This window comes from Protopterus annectens, chromosome 9.part0 (genome assembly GCF_019279795.1).
Source record: "Protopterus annectens isolate FY-2018-M chromosome 9.part0, PAN1.0, whole genome shotgun sequence".
In the NCBI taxonomy this organism is placed as follows: domain Eukaryota; kingdom Metazoa; phylum Chordata; order Ceratodontiformes; family Protopteridae; genus Protopterus; species Protopterus annectens.
In genome coordinates, this window is record NC_056743.1 from 101,507,592 (window position 1) to 101,528,117 (window position 20,526).

A 20,526-nucleotide genomic window follows, 5' to 3' on the forward strand; every position below is an offset into this window, starting at 1 on the left:
TATCACATACAGTCTTATCACCACCACCACCACGTGTATTATATGGACCACCCAGATGGTGGTACACAAAATTCCTAAGGTAGCCTTAGCAAATGCTGACCAGCAGCAATAATGATCCTAAGCACCAAATAGAATAAAAGAAAACACAAAAGTATGTTAATAAATCTTCAGCCAAGTTACACCAGGCATCTATCTTTTCAAATATACCATCCACAGGACCCAATAGACACTCCCAGGAATGCCCATGGAGGAGATAAAGCAAAGTATTGTTCTCCTACGTATACCATACAGATGATCTCTGCTGAGAAACAGCAGAAGCTGACATTCTCCCAATTGTGTTAGTTTCATCAGGATCAAAACTGTAGCTGTCAAATCATGCCTCCACCTTGATTTCTGCAGCATGGCTGCCTGTGATGCAGCACACAGCAACAGCCTACATAAGCCTCCAGATGAGCTCACAGCTGCAACTTATCCAATGTTAACATATAGAATAGAATAGGCTGCACCTTATGATACAGGTGTCTACCAATCAGCTATAGCTGACTTTAACGGCATACATACCCTGCAAGTAATTATAAACTTGTATAGTATAGGATAGTGTAGTCTACGTCATGCACATTTGGAAGGCTATATTGCATGTATGGCAGTGCTGTTAGGGGGAAATATCTACATCATTTTTAAAGAGGAAAAAGGTCACACAAATAAACCAATTAGTAAAAACTACAAGAAAAACCTAGCAAAGCTAGAATTTTCACTGTGTGATACCTTAAACCTTCTGTAGTAGAAGACCATGGGATATATGCAAATGACCCCTTAAGGATATCAAGTGTTTTAACAACATGGCTTCTGAACAGAAATTGTAGTTATTGCCTTCTGGGCAATCTTTTCCATCTCTCTCAACTTCCTGATTTGAAAGCCCACATTTGCACTTGTTTCTTTCCTGTAACCAGTCTAGTGCAAATACAGATTCTTAGTTTTAGCACTTGAATTTGCTTATTTGTGCTTAGCACTTGTTCAGAACTTTAAGCACTAAATAACCTACTAATTACTAGAGCACTCAACCTTCCTCATTACCTAGAGGAAAACAGTTTTGGTACTTACTTTCCTCACTTGCTTAGAGAAAAACAGCTCTTGTACTCACTTTCCTCACTTATCTAGAGGAAATTAGTTTTTTATTCAAGGATGTCCAAAGGTCAGCTCCCAGTGTTCTCTCCTGTCTATCTGATGAATCTGGGCATCTTGGGGCAATGTAGAAATTGCCTCATGTACACAGACAACCCTCTCCTCCTACCACCCAACACTACAACCTGTGAAAGATGCACTTATCTAACCAAACTGGAGGTAAAGCTCTCTCCAACCAAGATGGAACTTGACATTCAAGAGGAGAAAGTAAACACTTGCACCACACCACACTTATCACATAGTCTCACTAAATCTACACCACCAAAATCCACACATAGAAACACAAAAACATTCATGGAGGCTCTCAATAATAATCTTCCCAAGCAACAGAGACCTCCAAAACAGAAACACAAGCGACTTCCACCCCCAACACAACCCAAATGACACATAACCCACAGACTCAGTGTACCACTCAACCACAGCCAATAAGGCAAAACAACGTATCCAACACACTAGTCATAGGTGACTCTATAGTCAGGCACACTGATGTCCACTCACCAGGCTAAACAAGGAGAAGGTTACTGTCAGCTGCCTGGATCCGCCACATAACCCACGCACTCAGGTCACTCCACAACAAGTACAAATATGACTCTGTCATTGTCCATGTTGGTGTGAACGACCAAAGACGTTCATCCCTGGACTACATGAAAAGAGACATGCAAGAGCTCTCTGATCTTGTAGCCCAGGCAGGTATGACCCTATCCCTGAGTAGCATTCTGCCATCACCCAGAATGATACTGCAGTACAAGGACAAAATGATTGACTTCAACAATTGGCTAAGCTTCTGGTGTCATTCTAAGGGGATCCAGTATCTCTCTGCTTGAGATGACATAGTCAACAGTCCACAATCCTTTGCCAGAGATGGCCTGCACCTGTCACCCCTGGGATTCTGGATACTGGCTAAGGCTCCTGCTGCCCCATAGTGTCTTTTTTAGGCAAGGTTCAAATAACCAATTCAGCATGGTAAAGGGAATAGACAAGCAAAAACTGAGGGTAATGTTACTCAATGCTAGAAGTCTAAATCTCAAAATGCACTCACTCAAGGCACTCCTTAAAATGGAGAACATTGATATCTGTGCAGTGACTGAGACCTGTTTCAAGGCTCCAGAAAGCACCCCAGCACTACCAGGCTATAACTCATACCACACGTTTCGGCCATGTAACCTGGACCGGAACACCAAAGGCAGAGGTGTGTTCATATTTATTAAGGATATCCACACCTCCAGGCTAGTTGCTCAGCATAATGCATCTGAGGTTATCCAAGTGCAACTAACTCTGGGCAAAACTGCAATCCAAATTGTAGCTTGCTACAGATCCCCCACCATGCCCCAGGATTCCCACTCCTCTTTTCTTGATATACTGGAAAATATTAGGGTTCAACCAAACACCCTAATAATGGGTGATTTCAATACCCCACCATTAACTGGGAAAACTACTCGTGTACCAGCTCATTCACACAACGCTTTCTTGAATTCATAAACTCCAATGCCTGGATCAATTTATCCAGACCCCCACCAGGGGCAACAATATCCTAGACCTAGTCATTACCAACATGAGTGGCCGGTGTTCCACACCTGAAGTCAACTCCTCGTTGGTCAGATCTGACCATAAGCTAATCACCCTTGATATCCACATCCCGCCCCCACCCCCCCACCCCCATTAAGGAAACCATGGTAAACATTTCTCCAAAGCCAACTTCATGCTTTTAAGACAGAAGTTGTGAATTTCATGACACCCATGCAGATGGACAATACAGTTACGACTGCTGAATCCTACACAAATGCACTCTATAAGCACTTACACGAGAGCATGGATCGTGCTATCCCAAACAAAACCAAGATGCTATCCTCCAAAAAAAGGAAGCCAATCTGATGGTCTCCTGCCATAAACAAACTGTACAACAGAAGGAAGAAATTGTTGTAAAAGGGAGTAAAATCCCATGAGTGGAGGAGCTCCCTGGTCAGCCTCAGTAAGAAGCTGAGATCCCTTATAAGATCCTCCAAAGCTAGCTGCAAAAACAAAATTGCCACTGATTCTAAGGACAACCACAAAGCATTCTATAGCTATGTCAAGAATCTCAATAGCAACACCCTGAACTGCTCTGAATTACAGCACAACGGCACGAAAATTACAGAACCAACTGATATTGCCAACATCCTGGCAGATAGGTTCAGTGCTAACTTTACCCCCCCACCCCCTAAAGAGCCCATATCTATACAGGAAGAATTCAGAGTCCCTGTAATCACAACTACGCAGGTAAAACCTACACTTTCTAAAGCCAAAACAACATCCATGGAACCGGTCAACATCCCAGGCTGCATTTTACACGAACTTCAGAATGAAATGGCTCCCCACCTAAGCACCATGTTCAGTCATAGCTTCACATCAGGCTTTGTGCCCACTGAATGGTGTACAGCAACAGTTATCCTACTCCACAAAGGGGGAGCCACCACTGATCCCAGGAACTATCGCCCTATTAGCCTGACAAGCCTGGTCTGCAAGGCCATGGAATGTATCATCATGGAACTCATAAACAAAGACATTGGTAACCTCCAAACTCTGGATCCCACCCAGTTCGGGGTTGTGAAATGCAGATCATGCCTCCTGAACCTGACTGACGTCTTTGAGGCAGTCACCAAAACAGTAGATGAGGGTAAGGTGATTCACACAGCCTATCTTGACCTCACCGAGGCTTTCAACACCATCCCCCATTCTGGAATTATAGCTAAACTCACTAAACTAGGTATAAATCCCTACATCACAAGATGGGTTGCCAACTGGCTCACTGACAGAACCCACACTGTAAACGTTGCACATTCCAAATCTGACCTCAAACCAGTGACAAGTGTAGTACCACAGGGTTCAGTCCTGGGACTTCTCCTGTTTGGTATCTACTTCTCTGAGGTACAGGCTAACACAGAAGGCCTCTGGCTAATGAAGTTCACAGATAACTGCAAACTAGGAGCCATAGTCGAGTCCCAAAATGATGTGGAAATCCTACAGAAGGGCCTCGCTGTGACAGATGCCTGGTGTCAGAGCCATGGCCTCAAGCGCCAAAAAGTGCATGGTCATCCCCTTTGGTAAAAACTCTGTACCCATGACCTACTACATAGAAAGCAGTCTACTTAACATTGAATGTGTGATAAGAGACCTTGGGACCCAGGTGGACAGTAGTCTGTCCTTTGATAGTCACATTGCCACAGTAGTCAGGAAGTCCTTCTATGGGGCACACCTCATCATAAAAGGGTTCTCATCCAGGAAAAAGAGGTCATTGTTCCCATCTACTCGACACTCACTAGACCCATTATAGAGTACAACACCCCTTTTGGAATGTACCTCACAAGACGTCTGCAGCAGCTAGAAAGGCCACAGGAGTACCTCACAAAGAGGAATACTGGCATCAAACAGATGCCTTACACTGACTGTCTCAAAAAACTCCAGCTTTACTCTGTAGCATATTGCCTACTCCGAGGTGATCTCTGCCTAACATATAATGCTATGTCAGACCCAAAGCTGTTGGACATGCTACCCCTAAAGAAATCCCAATCCCTCCAAGCTACACGGTCTAGGGACCTAAACCTTGTTACCACAATAAACAGGACATGCTGGAGGGATAGATTTCTGTCCCAGAGACTTCCCATACTCTGGAACAGGCTACCCATCTATGTCAAGCAAAGTTCTTCATAAGCACTCTTCAAGAAAAATCTTGATGAGTAGATGGGAAATAGGAAATACACCCTGGGGATCACTTCTGTGTCTCTGCTCGACAGTGGCACAGGAAAACAACTTTCTTGGATGGCGTAAGCCAGGGAACCTTGTTGGCTAGGCTTACATGGGCCCTCGAGCCGATAGCTTTGTACCTACCTATGAACCTATGAATGTCTGTAACTTTTTACTCTTTAAGTCTTTGTGAATGCATTCAGGTCAACAATGACAAACACCAGTATCTCCGGACATGCATGTTTCAGCCTTCTTATGACCTCATTAGCACAACATAAGTGGGATATTTGCTTATGCTTTAGAAACACAGGGTCTATAATCCAACTAATGTCCATAATTATTAAGGTGTCTGCAAAATATTCCAACTAACATCCAACCCAAAGAGTAAAAAGGTCACACAGACATATCAATTAGTAAAGACTGCAAGAAAAACCTAGCAAAGCTAGAGTTTTCACTGTGTGAAACCTTAAAGTTCCTGTAATAGTGACCTATGGAATATATGCAAATCACCCTTAAGAGCATTGAGTGTTTCAGCAATATGACTTATGAATGTCCATGACTTTTTACTTTTTCTTTTTAAAACTTTGTGGATGCATTCAGTCCAATAAAGCCATATAAAGCCAAATCCCACCAGTTGTGGACATGTATGTTTCAGCCTTCTTATGGCCCTGTGTTTTTAATGTATAGCTAAGCATTCCACTTATGCTATGCTAAGAAGAAACATGCATGTGACACCCTTGGACCAAATGATACTCAGCCAACAAAGGAAAGCAATTATAACAAAAACATAGACATGGGGCAAATATAAAACATGTAGGCAAATTACAATAGTTCAGTAGTAAAATTGCTCATCTGAAAGCAAATACTCTGAAAGGAATTAAACAGTTAGTTGCATAATTTCAGATAATTATTGATGGAGAAGAATATCTGTGGAATCCCCATCCTAAACAAAGTACATAGGAAATGTCAGAGAGATTCTGATTCTTTCACTGAAACAGAAATCCCCTGTACACAAATGCACCCATTGAGAGAGATGGCTAATGTTGCCATCACATGAGATGGAGACACAGAATCAACCATAATGGTAGCACACCCGTGGACTGTAGATTTTTTAAACCATTGTATATCTCCCCCCCATCCAAAGACATTCAGCCAAATATGCCAAAATATCACAGAGAAATGTACAGTTAGAGAAACTTGCTATCGAAAATTTAAGAGCAATTTTAAAAGCCTCAACACCCCCTGACATTTTTATAAAGGTATCGGAAAAGTCAAACATATGCGATAACATTTCAAAACGCACATGATCGATTTCTTGCTGCTAGGAATAACCTTTTCAAATCTATCACTACAGCATGGCCTCCCAAAACCTAAGTGGGCAAGGATAAAGGCAATAACAATTGTTCAGAAAGAAAATGAATGCATGGATGCATATTTACAATTAATGATAGAGGCATTTGAAGCTTTTTCTGGACATCCAGAACTTAAGAAGGAGCTGCAGCCAATGGACTGTCAGCAGCCTTTGTAGAAGGCTTGTTACCACCATTGCAGGTACAGATTGAAAAGGTTTACTTTAACTGGCCAAGTTTAGACCAAGCATAATATGTAACAGAAGTACAGTTACAGAAGAAAAATAACAGCAAAAGAAATTAGTAGACATTCAGCTTCAACAATATGATACTGATTCACTGAGTCAGGAAAGGGAAGAAGGAATTGCAGAGGAATTGGTAGATTTATATTCTTTAACCAGAAGCACTAGGACCTTCCTACATCATTACAAGCCCCATAGTGTGAACTGCACCTTAGTAATTGTTTTAATTGTGGACAAGCTGGACACTGGCATAATGAGTGCCCACTTTCTACACAGACAAATGCACAAATGCCCAAGCACCAGAGCAGGCAGAAAGATACCCTCCAGTCTGGGATACTGCCTGGCAGCCACCGGCATGGCATCAAGATCATTAGGACAGCCATGGACAGGAGCCATGGTTATTTCCCTTGGTACCAGTTGAACAGGAAATTCCTTTTGTAGATGTTATAGTATGTAACTCTTCTCTTCCTTTCCTTATTGACAAATCAGGGAATAGATCCATGACTACTTCAGCAAATGCAGGAAATCTCCACTTCCTACTAAAACAGTGTGGGAGTGGTAGTTGGAATGTCCGAGATCCTTTGGATTACCCAAAAAGTAAACCTATTCCTATCTAAATTGGTCTGCTGAAGGACCAACATGCTTTTATTGTAGGGAATACGGCCTCGTTAAATCTTTTGGGTAGAGATTTATCATGCAAACTGCAATGTACCACTTACCATACTTCAGGTGGAGTTCTCCTTGACATTCCAAATGAAACGTCTTCTTTGGAACTGTATTCAACTGATATTAGTACAGATGCTGTTCTAACATCAGAACAAGCCCCAGATATTGTTGAATCAGATGGACAGGAAATAGACCCTCCCCAGTAGCTTTGGACTACACATGAGAATGAAGTAGGGTTCATAAAGGATGCAGAACCTGTAGTCTTAAATCCTTGTGAGTGCCATCCTATAGTAGTTTAATACCCTTTGTCAACTGAGGCCGTACTCCAGTAATGAATAATTGCCTCGATCGAAGCCCCTTTAACACACCAGTGTCACGTTACCTAAGAAGAAACCAGGAAATATACTACCAGATTTGCACAAGACTTATGGGCAGTTAATGCAGTAATAGTAGCAGCTTTTCCTGTAGTTTTCTAACCCTGCCACAATAGTACGTTCTAGTCCTCCAACTGCTACCACCTTTTCAGTGATGGACATTTCCTGTGCCTTCTTCTCTATTCCAATATAGCCAGACAGTTTGTACCTGTCTGCTTTTGCTTACAAAGGACAACAATACACACGGACGAGCTTGCAACAGGGATCTACAGAATCACCTACTCTTTTTATTTAGCGAAATAAAAAACAGTTACATAAAATTAAACTTCTGTGTGGCTCTAATGCAGTATATAGACAATTTACTTCTAGCTTCAAATTCTCCTCACTGATATAAACAGGATCATGTTTTCCTTTTAGCTAAGTTAGTAGAACAAGGGTTTCTAGTTAATAAATAAAAACTGCAATTATAGAAATCACAGGTTCAATACTAAGATCACCTTATTTCAGAAGGCTGTAGGTAAACTCTACTGTCATGCATTACTGTGATACAGACTGTACCATGTCCTACAGCATTAAAACAGCTGCAGAACTTTCTGAGACTGAAAAGTTACTGTCAACAATGGATCACTAACTATGCTGAAGTAGTAAAGCCTTTATTAGAATTATTAAAGGAAGACACCCCAAGTAGTGCCCTTACAAGACTGGCATGACAAGCTTTGGTACAAAAAGATTTATCTTATTCTGTTATAAAAGGAATAAAGGTGCATTAGGATTATTAGTGCAATTTAGAAATGATGGTGCTAGATCTCTTGCTTAATTAGTACAAATCTTGTTCCTGTAGCTGAACTTGTATCTATTACTGAAACATACAAATTTACAAAGGCAAAAACTGTGACAATGTTTGCAGATTCACAATATACATATGGATAGCTCATAATTTTGGGGTAGTTTGAATAGAACAAGGGTATTTAACCTCAGCAGGGACAGTCATTACAAATCGTGTTTTTGTTCATGAACTATTAAATCCAATACTGTTCCAAGGAAGGATGTGGTGGTGAAGTGTGCCACACATAAAACTGATGAGTCCTATATTTCAAGTGATAACTATTTTGCAGATATGGCAGGCAAACAAACAGCATTGTCCTATCCTGCTCAGGCTTCATTTTTGTAGCAACTTGATGAAACTAACACATCTGTGTCTTTACAGGAATTATTATCTTTCCAAGATCAACCTGACAACTCTGAAAGAGTGAAGTGGATCCTTAATGGCTGCATCCATTATACTGATTTACCGTGGTGCTACCCAAACTAGTACACATGGATTTCTGGAGCAGGAATTATACCCATTTATGGTGTAGTCAAATCAACACGGGAGTTAAATGCCTAAATTGCTACAAATCTTAAGCAATGCTACTTTTAAATTAATAAATCAAATTACAATTAAAATGATTGCCATGCACAGTGTGATGCTGCAGAAAAAAAACAGTACTTGACTTCATCCTTCTAAGAGTGGTATGTGCTCATTCATCAAAACAGAGTGTTGCTAATTTATTCCAGATAATTCAGATGCAATTCGCAGTTGCCTAGAGATCATATGGGAAGTTGCTGAAGCTATTTCATGCTAAATAAGCAGACAGTTCTCACTGGACTTGATTAACTAACTTGTTTTTTGGTTGGGGAGGAGGTATTTTGAAAATGTTCATGTTAATTGCACTAATCATAATGATTTAAGAAATTAGTTTGTTCATGTGCAAAATGTAGATAATGTAACTTTTAGAATACAGAAAAAGCAGCAATTTACAAAATGTTCAAGTTAAAAATAAAGTAGAAACATGCCACTGACCACAATATCTAGGAGTTACAGTGAAGAAAATAAAATGGACAAGATATTGCAATTAAGTTTTTAGCCAGTTACATGAGGGGGAATGTGTAGCTGCTGTAAGTTATTCAAGATGTCTTTTTATTCCATCAAGACATAGACATGAATTCATAGTCAATAAAGCCATTTTGCAAAACAATCATATAAACATTATGCATGCTAAGGACAGAAGGAAACTGCATGAGAAGAATATCTGATAGCAAGGGAGGAAGTGTATACCCATAAGAAATATTGTTGCCACAGTCTTGTCATTAAAAAGTATATGACTTAAGTAATGCTTCATAGCGTCTGATGTGAAGGGCAAAGAGTAAAGAGAAGGGAAAATGTTTAATGAACATTCTATTTTGAAGTACACTTCATTTCAAAATGTATTCCTGACATGAAAGTGCCAGCATGGCTAGTGTAGAAAGTTCTATTATGAAATTTGGAACTTGCGCCTAATATATATAGGTACAGATAGAGTCAGGAAATCCTTAGTTTTCAAAAATAATGCAAAGGTGTTTAATTGGTCAGTTACTACATTGTTGCATTTAGTCAAAATACTAATAAAGAATAAAGCTTTTTATGTTTCCTGGCGACAGGACTTTGATCACCTAGTCCCCCATATGTGTATTCTCTGCAATAAACTAGACTATTCTTCTCTGCTGAACTGTGTGGGTCTAGATCAGTTTGCTGACATGCAATTGCAGTAAATGCTGGATTATCGACTCTCATTCAATGAAAATAGTTTAGGTGATTCAGTGAATTTACTGAGGGCAAGTAAATACTTGCCCTGCAGCACAACATTGGCCTTTTCTTCACTGTAAAGCGATCTCGGAGTTGGTATATATAATTATGGGGGGGTGTGAGCGGCAGGACCCTTAACTTGGGTGGGTTCGATTTGCATAGCTGTCAGTCAATTTTGCTGTAGAGCAAGTATTTACTTGCCCTCTATAAATTCAGCAAATCACTGAAATGATTTTTGCTGAATGAGGGTCGATGATCCCGTGTTCACCACAACTGCATTCTAACAAACTAATATAGACCCAGACTGTGTTGCCTAAAGTTAATTTTCTACCTTAACAATTCCTATCAGTTCCATGTGTGAATAACATATGTCACACTAGTCCCATAAATCTCCTTTATGACTCTAAAGTGATTAACAATTGATCAGTGAAATTGCAGTAAATCATAAGTTGACAGTACCATTTACAATGGTGCCAGATGGCACGTCCTGTATCCCAGTGGGAAGTAACAGTGCTAAGGATTATAGTATGTTGCTATGTGAAAGCCGCTGCACCTCCAAGAATTCCCACAAGTAGCAGTGATATAATTTTTGGTGTGTTTTGTCCTTAAATGATGGTTATGTTCACCTTGCATACATTTCAAGATCAACATGACCTAATTTTACTATCCCATTTCATATGCATGCTATTTTGCAGTCATTCTCATATAACATGAAACTGAAATTTCTCCCACTCAGTGATGATGTGGAATTCTTTAATTCTACATTTCTCAGGATCCAAAATAGTCTTGCCCCACTCTGGCTAAAAAGAATCAAAGCAAAACATGCTAGCTGGCTTGCAAAGTCCACAAAGCAAGTTATGTCCTCTAGGGACAAAGCCTGGAAAGCCTGGCAAAAAAACAAAACTCCATCTAACCTCATGCAATATAAACAACTTTGCAATCTGGCCAAGTGCTTTGTTGTCAAAAATAAAAAAGAATACTTCCAAGGTATACAAGTTCAGCATAGACAAACCCCCCCAAAACTTCTGGGCTGCAATAAACTCCTTACTCCACCCAGGAGCCAACAATAATCCCTGCCAAACCCTGAAAAAACACCCTCTGAGATAGCATCACTATTCAATACATACTTTATCGACACCATCACAAAACTAACTGCCACCTTCCTATCCATAAACACAGGCCCACAAGTAACACCATCAGTACATATCCCCACAGACCCTCTACCTACTTTCTCACTATCACCCATTCCCACATACACCATCCAAAAACTTCTTCATAAATTAAAACCTTGTACCAACGCCCCAGATACCCTGCCTGCAGAATACTTACAACTAGCTGCCTCCTCCATTGCATATCCTGTCAGTATCCTCCTTAACAGGTCCATTCCAGAATCATGCATATCTGATATCTGGAAGAAAGGCATTTGCCCTCCCGCTTCATAAAGGCATTTCAAACGTCCATCATATTGCCATACTTTCCCCCATCTCCAAAATACTAGAGAAATGTATTCATACTCAGCTCCTAAATCATCTGGTAAAACACCACATAGTTTCCCCTACTCAACATGGCTTCAGGCCCGGGCATAGCACCAACACTGCCCTAATTTCCTTCCTGGACACAGTAAACAGAGCTTGTGATGCTGGCTCTATGGTCTCTGCACTCTTTCTTGATTTATCTAAGGCATTTGACACTATCTCCTACTCCCTTCTGCTTACTAAACTCTCTAACCTCAGCCTATCCCCCCCTACCCTACAATGGCTTACTAACTATCTCAGCAATTGGCAGCAATCTACTAAATGGCACCACTCTTCTTCCCCTTTCATCAGTACAAATACAGGTGTCCCCCAAGGTTCAATTTTGGGTCCACTCCTATTCAGTATATTTGTTAATGACTTTCACAACACTCTAACCCACAGTACTGTTATCCACTATGCTGATGACTCGACCATCATCTGTTCTTCTAAATCTCCCACTGTATTACAGCGTCTTACCCAAGAAGCTTTTACTTGTACTGAAACCTGGATGTCCCAGAACCATCTTGCCCTTAACCCCAATAAAACTAAGCTCTTAGTATTTATCCCCACAAAATCTAGCCTCATTGACAAATCACTTTTCTCTGTTCATTCCCCAAACAACACTACCATTGAAGTTGTGTATAGTACAAACTGTTAGGTGTCATCACTGATGACAAGTTAACTTTTGACCTTCACATCTACACCAACATTAAAAAAAAACATCAAAAGCCCTTTATAGGCACAACTACTTTCTTAGCCACTCCTCTAAAATAGCCCTGGCCTCATCCTTCCTGCTTCCAACTCTTCTAAATGGCTCTCCCATTCTCATCAATCTACAGTCCAACTTAAAATCAAAACTAGACTTGCTACAACAAAATCGCTAAATTTGCCACAAATACAAAATTTTCCACCCACCGCTGCTTTTCTTTGCATCAACTAAATTGGCTAGAATCCCCTCAGCATCTCATTTTCATACACAACCCACAGAATAATCTACTGACCTGAATCCTGCCCTTCCCTGTCCTCCATACTGACCATGTACCATCCTAATCGCCACTTCAGGTCTGAAAACAAAATTCTACTGTCAGTCAATAAACCCAAGCTCTCAGCTGGCCAAATGTTGTATTCGCATACCGTCTTTAAGTTATGGAATAATCTCCCTCCTTCATTCAGAACTATCAGCAATCCTGCCTCCTTCAAATAATCCCTCAAACTACATCTCTCCTCTCACTGGCTATGCTCCTGCACCCCAACCACTTACGTCAATAATTGATTTCTCTCTCTGGAGCCTCACCTTTAACCATTCTACTACAAACTTCTCCTCTCATTCTCGCTACCGTACATACTCTTTTGATGTCACCTTATCTTGACTCTTCCTCCTCTAGCCCTTCTGTCTCCTCCTTTCTTCCCCTAATTCAACTCTCGTCTGCTAAGTATACTGTAGATATATTTTCACTTAGGTGTTATTTGAATGTATACCATCTGTACCTTATATTTATACCTTGACTGTAAACCTTATCACTGTTGTTGCTATTATTTTTTCCTTGAATGTGAAATTACTGCTCGACATACTTGGTTGTGTATGTATATCTCATTTTGTATGTATTCATGTGGAGCTTTTCTCCCTGGGCCTCCACTGAAAATGGGCTCTTTCCAGGCCCAGTGAACTTTCCTGGTTAACAAATGCAATAAACAAATAAATAAATAAAACATCTGTTGTGCATCCTGGCTCACTGCACTGGTGTGTAGCATGGGACTAGGGTTGGCCATTAGCCTGCACCAGTCTGCAGGTTGCCAATTGCCATAGTAACAGCCTGAGCATAGTAGTGCACTAAAATTAAAAGGCATGCAAAAAAAAAAAAAAAAAAACAACAACAGGGCTTCTGTTACAGACAGGCAGATCTCAGCTACCACCTGCTGCTATCCTCACCTTCTGAACAATAAAACACAAAAAAAATAGTCGTTAGCAATACAAAGTAGAATTTCGATTTTAGAAGCGCTGTGCATATCAACAAAAGTGGGCAGTACAGAGTCTGACAATATTCATTTCTTTATATGGTGCTTGTACAACATTCTTCTCAAAAAACATGGATCACATGTTGCTTGATAAAAAAAGAATATACTGAAATTTGCAGAAGCATAAAAAGGTATTAATAAACTTAACTTTTACTTGAATGTTTTACTTTTACTATTTCTACATTTACATTAAAAAGCAAGCTATTAAATATGTTTATTTTTCTTACAAATTTGATAATACTATAATGCGCACAGCCATAAGCTTTTGAACTTTTTTCTAAAGAGACAGGAAGCATATTCACTTCACGTAAAGATCAAGACACACCAATGCATACAACTAAATTACATAAACTCAGAACAATACAGTTATTAACACTTCATATCATTGGCACATAGTTTGTAGTTTTGAATATGCTTTGCAAGATAATTCGTAGGTGTTATTTTTACTGTTTAAGGCATGAAAAAAGCTTGTGGCCTATTGAATTTAAACTGTAATAAGTAAATAAATAGTCCAATCCAAATGCGGTGAAGCCTTACCTTCCATAGTGCATGACAGAAGAGTAGTCGTAACTCAGTCCCAGGTTATTAGTTGTTACTTTCTGAAAATTTTGTGACATACCTGCAAAGTGAGAATAATAACGTATGCTATGAAACATAGTCCCTCCAGAAAGGTTCCTTTGTCATGTCCTCTGTAAAATACATCATTGTTAAAGAAGGCTACAAACCTCTACCAGAAAAGTGTTTGTACATTTAGTAAAGCATTAGTATCTTACAAAAGGCTGCATAACTCAGACAGAAAAGTAGTTGTGGATCACCTTCTGAAATAATGAAACATAATAATTGATAGTTAAAACCCCAAACCTTTTAAGGGTGCAATTATTGCTATCATTATCATTCATCCCCTTTTACATGAGATCACGGTGTTGTGTCAACTGTCGACATCATTGTCAATTCAGAGCGACTTTCCTACATTCTTTGAGAGCCACAGTGACTATTGTAGGTCTTCTCTCACGCAATCCTTCCAGCTCTTGGCTGGACAGCCTCTTCTCCTATTTTCTTCTTGTAGCTTCCAAATCTGTTTTGTCAAGTTCTCTTCTGCTTTTCTGCACATGTGAATGAACCACTTTAACATGTTCACCTTGACCTTCTGTACAACTGGGGATACTTTGTCTTTCACTCTGATGTCTTCCTTTCTCAGCTCACCCACAGTGTTCATCCTACTACCCTTTTCAAACACTTCATCTCCATTATTTCAAGATTCCTTGGCAGTTTTGCCTTCACTTTCTAGGTTTTCAAGCTATACAGAAGCACTTATCACACCACAACTTTTTCTTCTTTACTATTCATCTTCTTTGGCACTCTTCTGTCATACATGGCCACTGACACTCTGTGCCAGTCGTCTGCAGTCCCCCACATTCTAGCTTTGAACTCCTCATTCAGACTTCTGCTCTCATCCACACCTCCCAGATCCTTGAAGATGTTAACCCACTCCACTATTTCTATTTCTATTGCAGTTATCACTTTCTCCTGATTTCTCCCATTTTCTGTCAGCTATGACCACTATCTTATGAGAACTCAGTTTCATTCCAATTGACTTCAGTTCTGCACTCCAATCTTATATCATTTGCTGGAGTTCTTGGTCAGTGTCTTTTTGCCTGTTTGTGGTGGCACATTCTCTACATATAGCAGTTTCTTTTATCTGCACCACTAAACTGTTTGCTAATGTGTTCTGTCACAGTATGAACATGACTGGGTTCAGAGGTGATGTCTGATGTATACCTACTCCCACTTGAAGCCTCTCTGCAAGTCTGCACACTATTCATACTTGTGTTATACTGTGTCCTTGTACATGGCCTGCACTGAGACTTTGAACCATTGCAGGACTGCTCATATCAGCTTTCTTGGGACATTGTCAAATGCTTTCTCCAAGTCAATGAATGCCCGGTCAGAGTAATTTCCCTCATCTCTAGCTTTCTGTCTCCTGTCTGTCTCATTGCAAATGTCAGGTCACTTGTACGATATCCTGATCTGAATCTGGACTGCTAATCTCTCATCTTACATTCTTCTCTTCCATATATTTATTTAACAATCGCCCTCTCTAGCACTGCAAATAAAGCATAAACTATTGACGTAACCTTTTAGGCCAAGCACTTCTTTAAGTTGAAACAAAACTGAAATGTATATTGTGAAAGGAAAATGCTTCTTTAAATGAAAAAAAAAACACATTACCGAAGGAAACAGAAGTTTAATCTGTTATGATGGCCTAGATAACTGCACAGGACAGGAATATGGTTCTGTTTAATATACTCTTTAGACTTCAGTGGTCTGATGGGCATAATGAATTTTAAATGTAACATTTTAAGAACTGTTTCAGTCATTAAGAATTTCATGAATGTGGGGCTAAAGCTTCCTTTTTCTTTGAAAAAGAACATTAAGCAGGTGTAAAAATGTGAATAAACCAGCTAAAGTGAGAATCAACAACAAGTGAAAAAAAAATAAATGCATTTTTAAATGTCATAGCATGTAGGTGTGTAAAGTGTAACACAGCGATTCAACTGTAAAGAATGTTTGTGCGTAAAGGATACCCAGGTACCATTACAGCAAATAGTGTATATCTCGTAAGTTGTTATGTTTGTGATTCTTTCACTGTGGATAAGACAATAAAGAAATTCACACCACTGGAGTACATGAGAAACGTCATTAATTGATATGATTCTAATGCTTTATTTAAATACCTTTCAGCTGGCAAACGCATTTCATGCGTCCATTTTCAGATCTTAGAAAATTAAATTTAGTGAGGGGGGGTAGTATGAGAAGCTATATTAAATACGGGCAATATTTTTGACAAACATTGTTAAATTGTTATAGAATACCAGGACCTAATGATATGTTAAGCATCAAACCGCTCTTAAAGCACTGGAATCATCAATGATGTAATCATATGGCACTAAATCATTTGATATTCAATTTGAGAGATAATAAATTTCAATACAGATTCAGCATAAATAAATACTTTGTTAGAATAAGCTACTTTTATGCCGTTTTGTATATTACAACCCTACTTATTTAATGTATATGCTGAACATAGTAAGGGAAATGCTAGGATAAATATAAAATCTGATGTGACATCAAAATTACCAGGAAAAATATTAACCGCCTGCATATGACTTCATCTTCTCGCACTTTCAGCCATCAGAGTGAAGAGCCTGTTAATGAAGATGAAAGTGGAAAATACAAAACTAATCATTTGCAGTCAACATTAAAAAGTAAAGGTATGTCATTTAGCCCCATCAATTCCTTGGGACTCAATAGGGAGGATGCAAAGCCTGTAACAGAGGTGTCTGCAGACAGTGATTGCAGCCAAGAAATGTAAAGATGTTTGATTTTTGGAAGAAAACCTATGGCAACTCTCATGTATTATTGGCTAGTGCTTGAGTCCTTAAAGTGGAACTACCAAACATGTTCCCAGGTGCCAGTTTAATATAATTTATGCCATAATAACTGTACCCAGAATAAACCAGCACATTTTGACTAGATACTAATAGGTCCAATAAAATTCATCTCATTAACCTGAGTCGTAAGGTTTAATTGTTGTGCTGAGATGCTGAAACAGAATGCGTTTGAATCATATAGTGGAGTGCATTGTACACAATTGTGTGTTATACTTACCAGATGCAGAGGGATAGTTGTGCACCAGGACTGATCACCTCTAGATCTCCATTTATTAACAGCAGAGCATGGGTTAAAGGTAATGGAGTAATTTACTTCCAAACCCAGCTCTCTCCCTTCTTCATGTTTCATCCTAGGTTTGGCATTCTTCATATAGGACTGATCTTGCATATATATATATATATATATATTATAGATATCTTACTGCTGTGCAGAAGGAATTTTATTTGCCTGATAACTATTTTCTTATTTCCTTTGCTTTAGTAGCTGCTGTCTCCACAAAGACTAGTTATTTATTTACTTATCTAGTACAAACTCAAGTTTGCCATCCTTGATGTTGTATGTGTCTGGTACCATAATGCTGTGCTGGTCTGAGTAAAAATGTTTCAAGAGTATAAAAAACTATCTACCCCTGCAGTGACAGCCTAACCTCAGCTAACATGCTTGCCAGGTTCTGGTGCTACTGCTGCATTCATTGGTCGGATGCTGCTCTTGACACTAACTGAGGGGTAGGACAGGTGTGGTTGGAGTAACATGATTGTTTGCATTGTCTTCCATTTTATTTCTATTAAGCGATTTTCATAAGATGCATATATATGTTTATATGGATCTAGGTTAGATTATTGAAGTTTCGAAACTTTGAATATATATATATATATATATATATATATATATATATATATATATATATGTGTATATATGTATATATATATATATATATATATGTATATATATATATATATATATATATATATATATATATATATATGATACAGTTGACATGAGGAAAACCCAGGGCAGGTTGTTAATGAAAAGTGTAAATAAAAGTGAGAATAATACTGACCCTTGGGGGAACTGCATTATCGAATGTACCAATATGTAAGCAAAGGCATTTGGCCATAACTCTGAATGTTCTATTAGCAAGAGTTAGATAATCATTGAATTATTTCTTTTGAAAATCTATAGGCACTTAAGTTATATAGCAAAATAAAATTATCAAAGATTTCAAAGGGGTCGTTTCAATTTGAAAATATAACATCTCTTAGTATGCCTTACTCCATACTATAAAAGACATGTATAGTTAAAAAATGAATATACTGCAGTTATTGTACTGCATTTGGAAGAAAATCTTTGTTTTTCTTTTCTCACAAAGGTTGCTTTTTTACATACATTCGAGCATTTGTTCATGGTTAACTTGGAATCTCGATGAAAGGCACGAAGGGATCACAACCTGAACCAGCACTAGGCAACCTAGGCAGTTGCCTACGGTCAGCTGGCTTGGACAGGAGGCCAGTGGCCGGGGGGACTACCACAAAATTTACCTTTCTTCTTTAAAGATGCATGCAGAGTGTGTCCTTAATAGCATCTGTGAGTACCTCATACCAAAGACACATGAACATTTAAACACTGGAGTGGAGTGTGGGATTTTTATGGAGAATTGCCATTCCATTTCAGATGAAAGAGATTAGCAAGCATGGAATTATTATGGAGATTAAAAGTGAAAATTAGGTGTATATGTGTGTGTGTCTAAAATGCCACAATTAGGTTTGGCAGGTTGGTTAACTTATTCAGGATCAAGCCCTGTAAATTGATTACAAGAGACTAGAGCCTGAATCCTCTACACTAACTACCAAACTGCCATCTCCTCTACCTCTACCTCTAATTCCTGTGCTTTTTTTAAAGAACTTCGAGTTCCAATGCATTTTCAAGGACTGTTGAGCTTCAGTGCATTTTCAAGGACTGTTGAATTTTAAGTGAAGAGAAGTTTACTGTTTTTCATGCTAAGCGTGTTTTCAATGTGTAACTGCTTTGTTTAGCAAATTGCCTTCAGTATTTGTGGTATAGAATTTGAAAGCATTGTTAGTAGCACAGCATGTAGCATACCTGCCTTTGGTGCAGAAGGCTGTGGGTTCTACTACCAAAACATGTAGATGGAGTGCTGATACTACAGTGCCTTTTAACGGCGATGGGGTTGTTACACACCTGAGCATGTCCTCCTTTGGGTGAGATGCCTATTAACTATGAACTTGTTGCTGGTTTGACAGCAATTCCCTACTGAAATATTACCAGTTTACCATTTTTTTAAATGTAACATGAGGAATTTATTCTTAAATGGCAGCAGGCACTAAATCTGTACATGAAACAATGAAATGTAAAGTTGTTTTCCAGCACTACCCTCTTCATTAGTTATAGATCTCTTTAATGTAGAATTATTCAAATTACTTTTACTTCCGCAGAGATTGTGTATATTGACTGATATTGGTGGACTGTAAGGACAGAAGTTTGAGTGGCATCTTGTGGTTGAAATGTTCTGTAATAGGTAGTTTTGTCATTATTGGTTCACACATTTTGTTTCATTATTTACTGGAAAAATGTTTAAACCCACACATTTAAAACACATTCATAACAAGTGGAGCTGTATTATACAAGGGATTTAATTTAATAAAATCAGGATAGTGCATCAAAGAAAACATGCATATATGCATACATCAAAAAATGTGTGGAAGGGGCCTATGGTTTGAAAAGAGCTCAAATGTAAATTTAATCTGTCACTGGTCTGATGCATTTTCTTTGAATGTGAGCATCAAGGACAGAGAAACTTACTGTTCATTCTAAGTCTATTTTCACTGTGAGACTGTATTATTTAGCAAATGGATATCAAAGTTTGTGTTATAAAATCTGAAATTAAAGGTTTAAATATCTCTAATCATTGTAAAAGTGAAGAATATAGCATGTATCCTGACAGGTTTTAACAATGTTTATGGTATCTGGGGAGAAATAGCCAAGTAATCGGACTGTGGAATGGCTGCTGGGTGCTGCCGGGTGGGCCTACTGTGGGTGGGGGTCCTAATCCATTACCCTACCTAGGGCCCTATTTGACTATGATCTGGTCCTGGAAGAGATAATTTAAGTTATAGGACTAGCTCACATGCATTTCATATATGTAGTCCATTACCCCTACAAACTTGGAAATGGATGGGAGAAAAAACGAAGCTGTATTGGGCAACAGATAGTTTCAACGCAAGTATGAAGTATGTTCTTTAGTTAGTGTGAGTGGGTAAAGAACCATTAAAATAGGCTGCTGAAGACTACACCTGGATCTTCACAAGCAGTACAGTAGACATTTGGGAGTTTCTCCATTTGGAAAACAAAAGTAAAACAGGCTGGCTGGAGGAGGGGGAGAGAAAA

The 20,526-nt window shown here is 39.0% G+C and overlaps 1 protein-coding gene across 1 annotated transcript in view; it reads right to left on the reverse strand.

Moving 5' to 3' along the window:
• LOC122810500 (high choriolytic enzyme 1-like) overlaps nucleotides 1-20,526 on the reverse strand; it is a 311,099-nt gene that overhangs the window by 185,197 nt on the left and 105,376 nt on the right. The window contains exon 7 of the mRNA XM_044082081.1: nucleotides 14,206-14,287. Within this exon, the coding sequence (XP_043938016.1) occupies nucleotides 14,206-14,287 (82 nt within the window). The remainder of the gene's footprint in view (nucleotides 1-14,205; nucleotides 14,288-20,526) is intronic.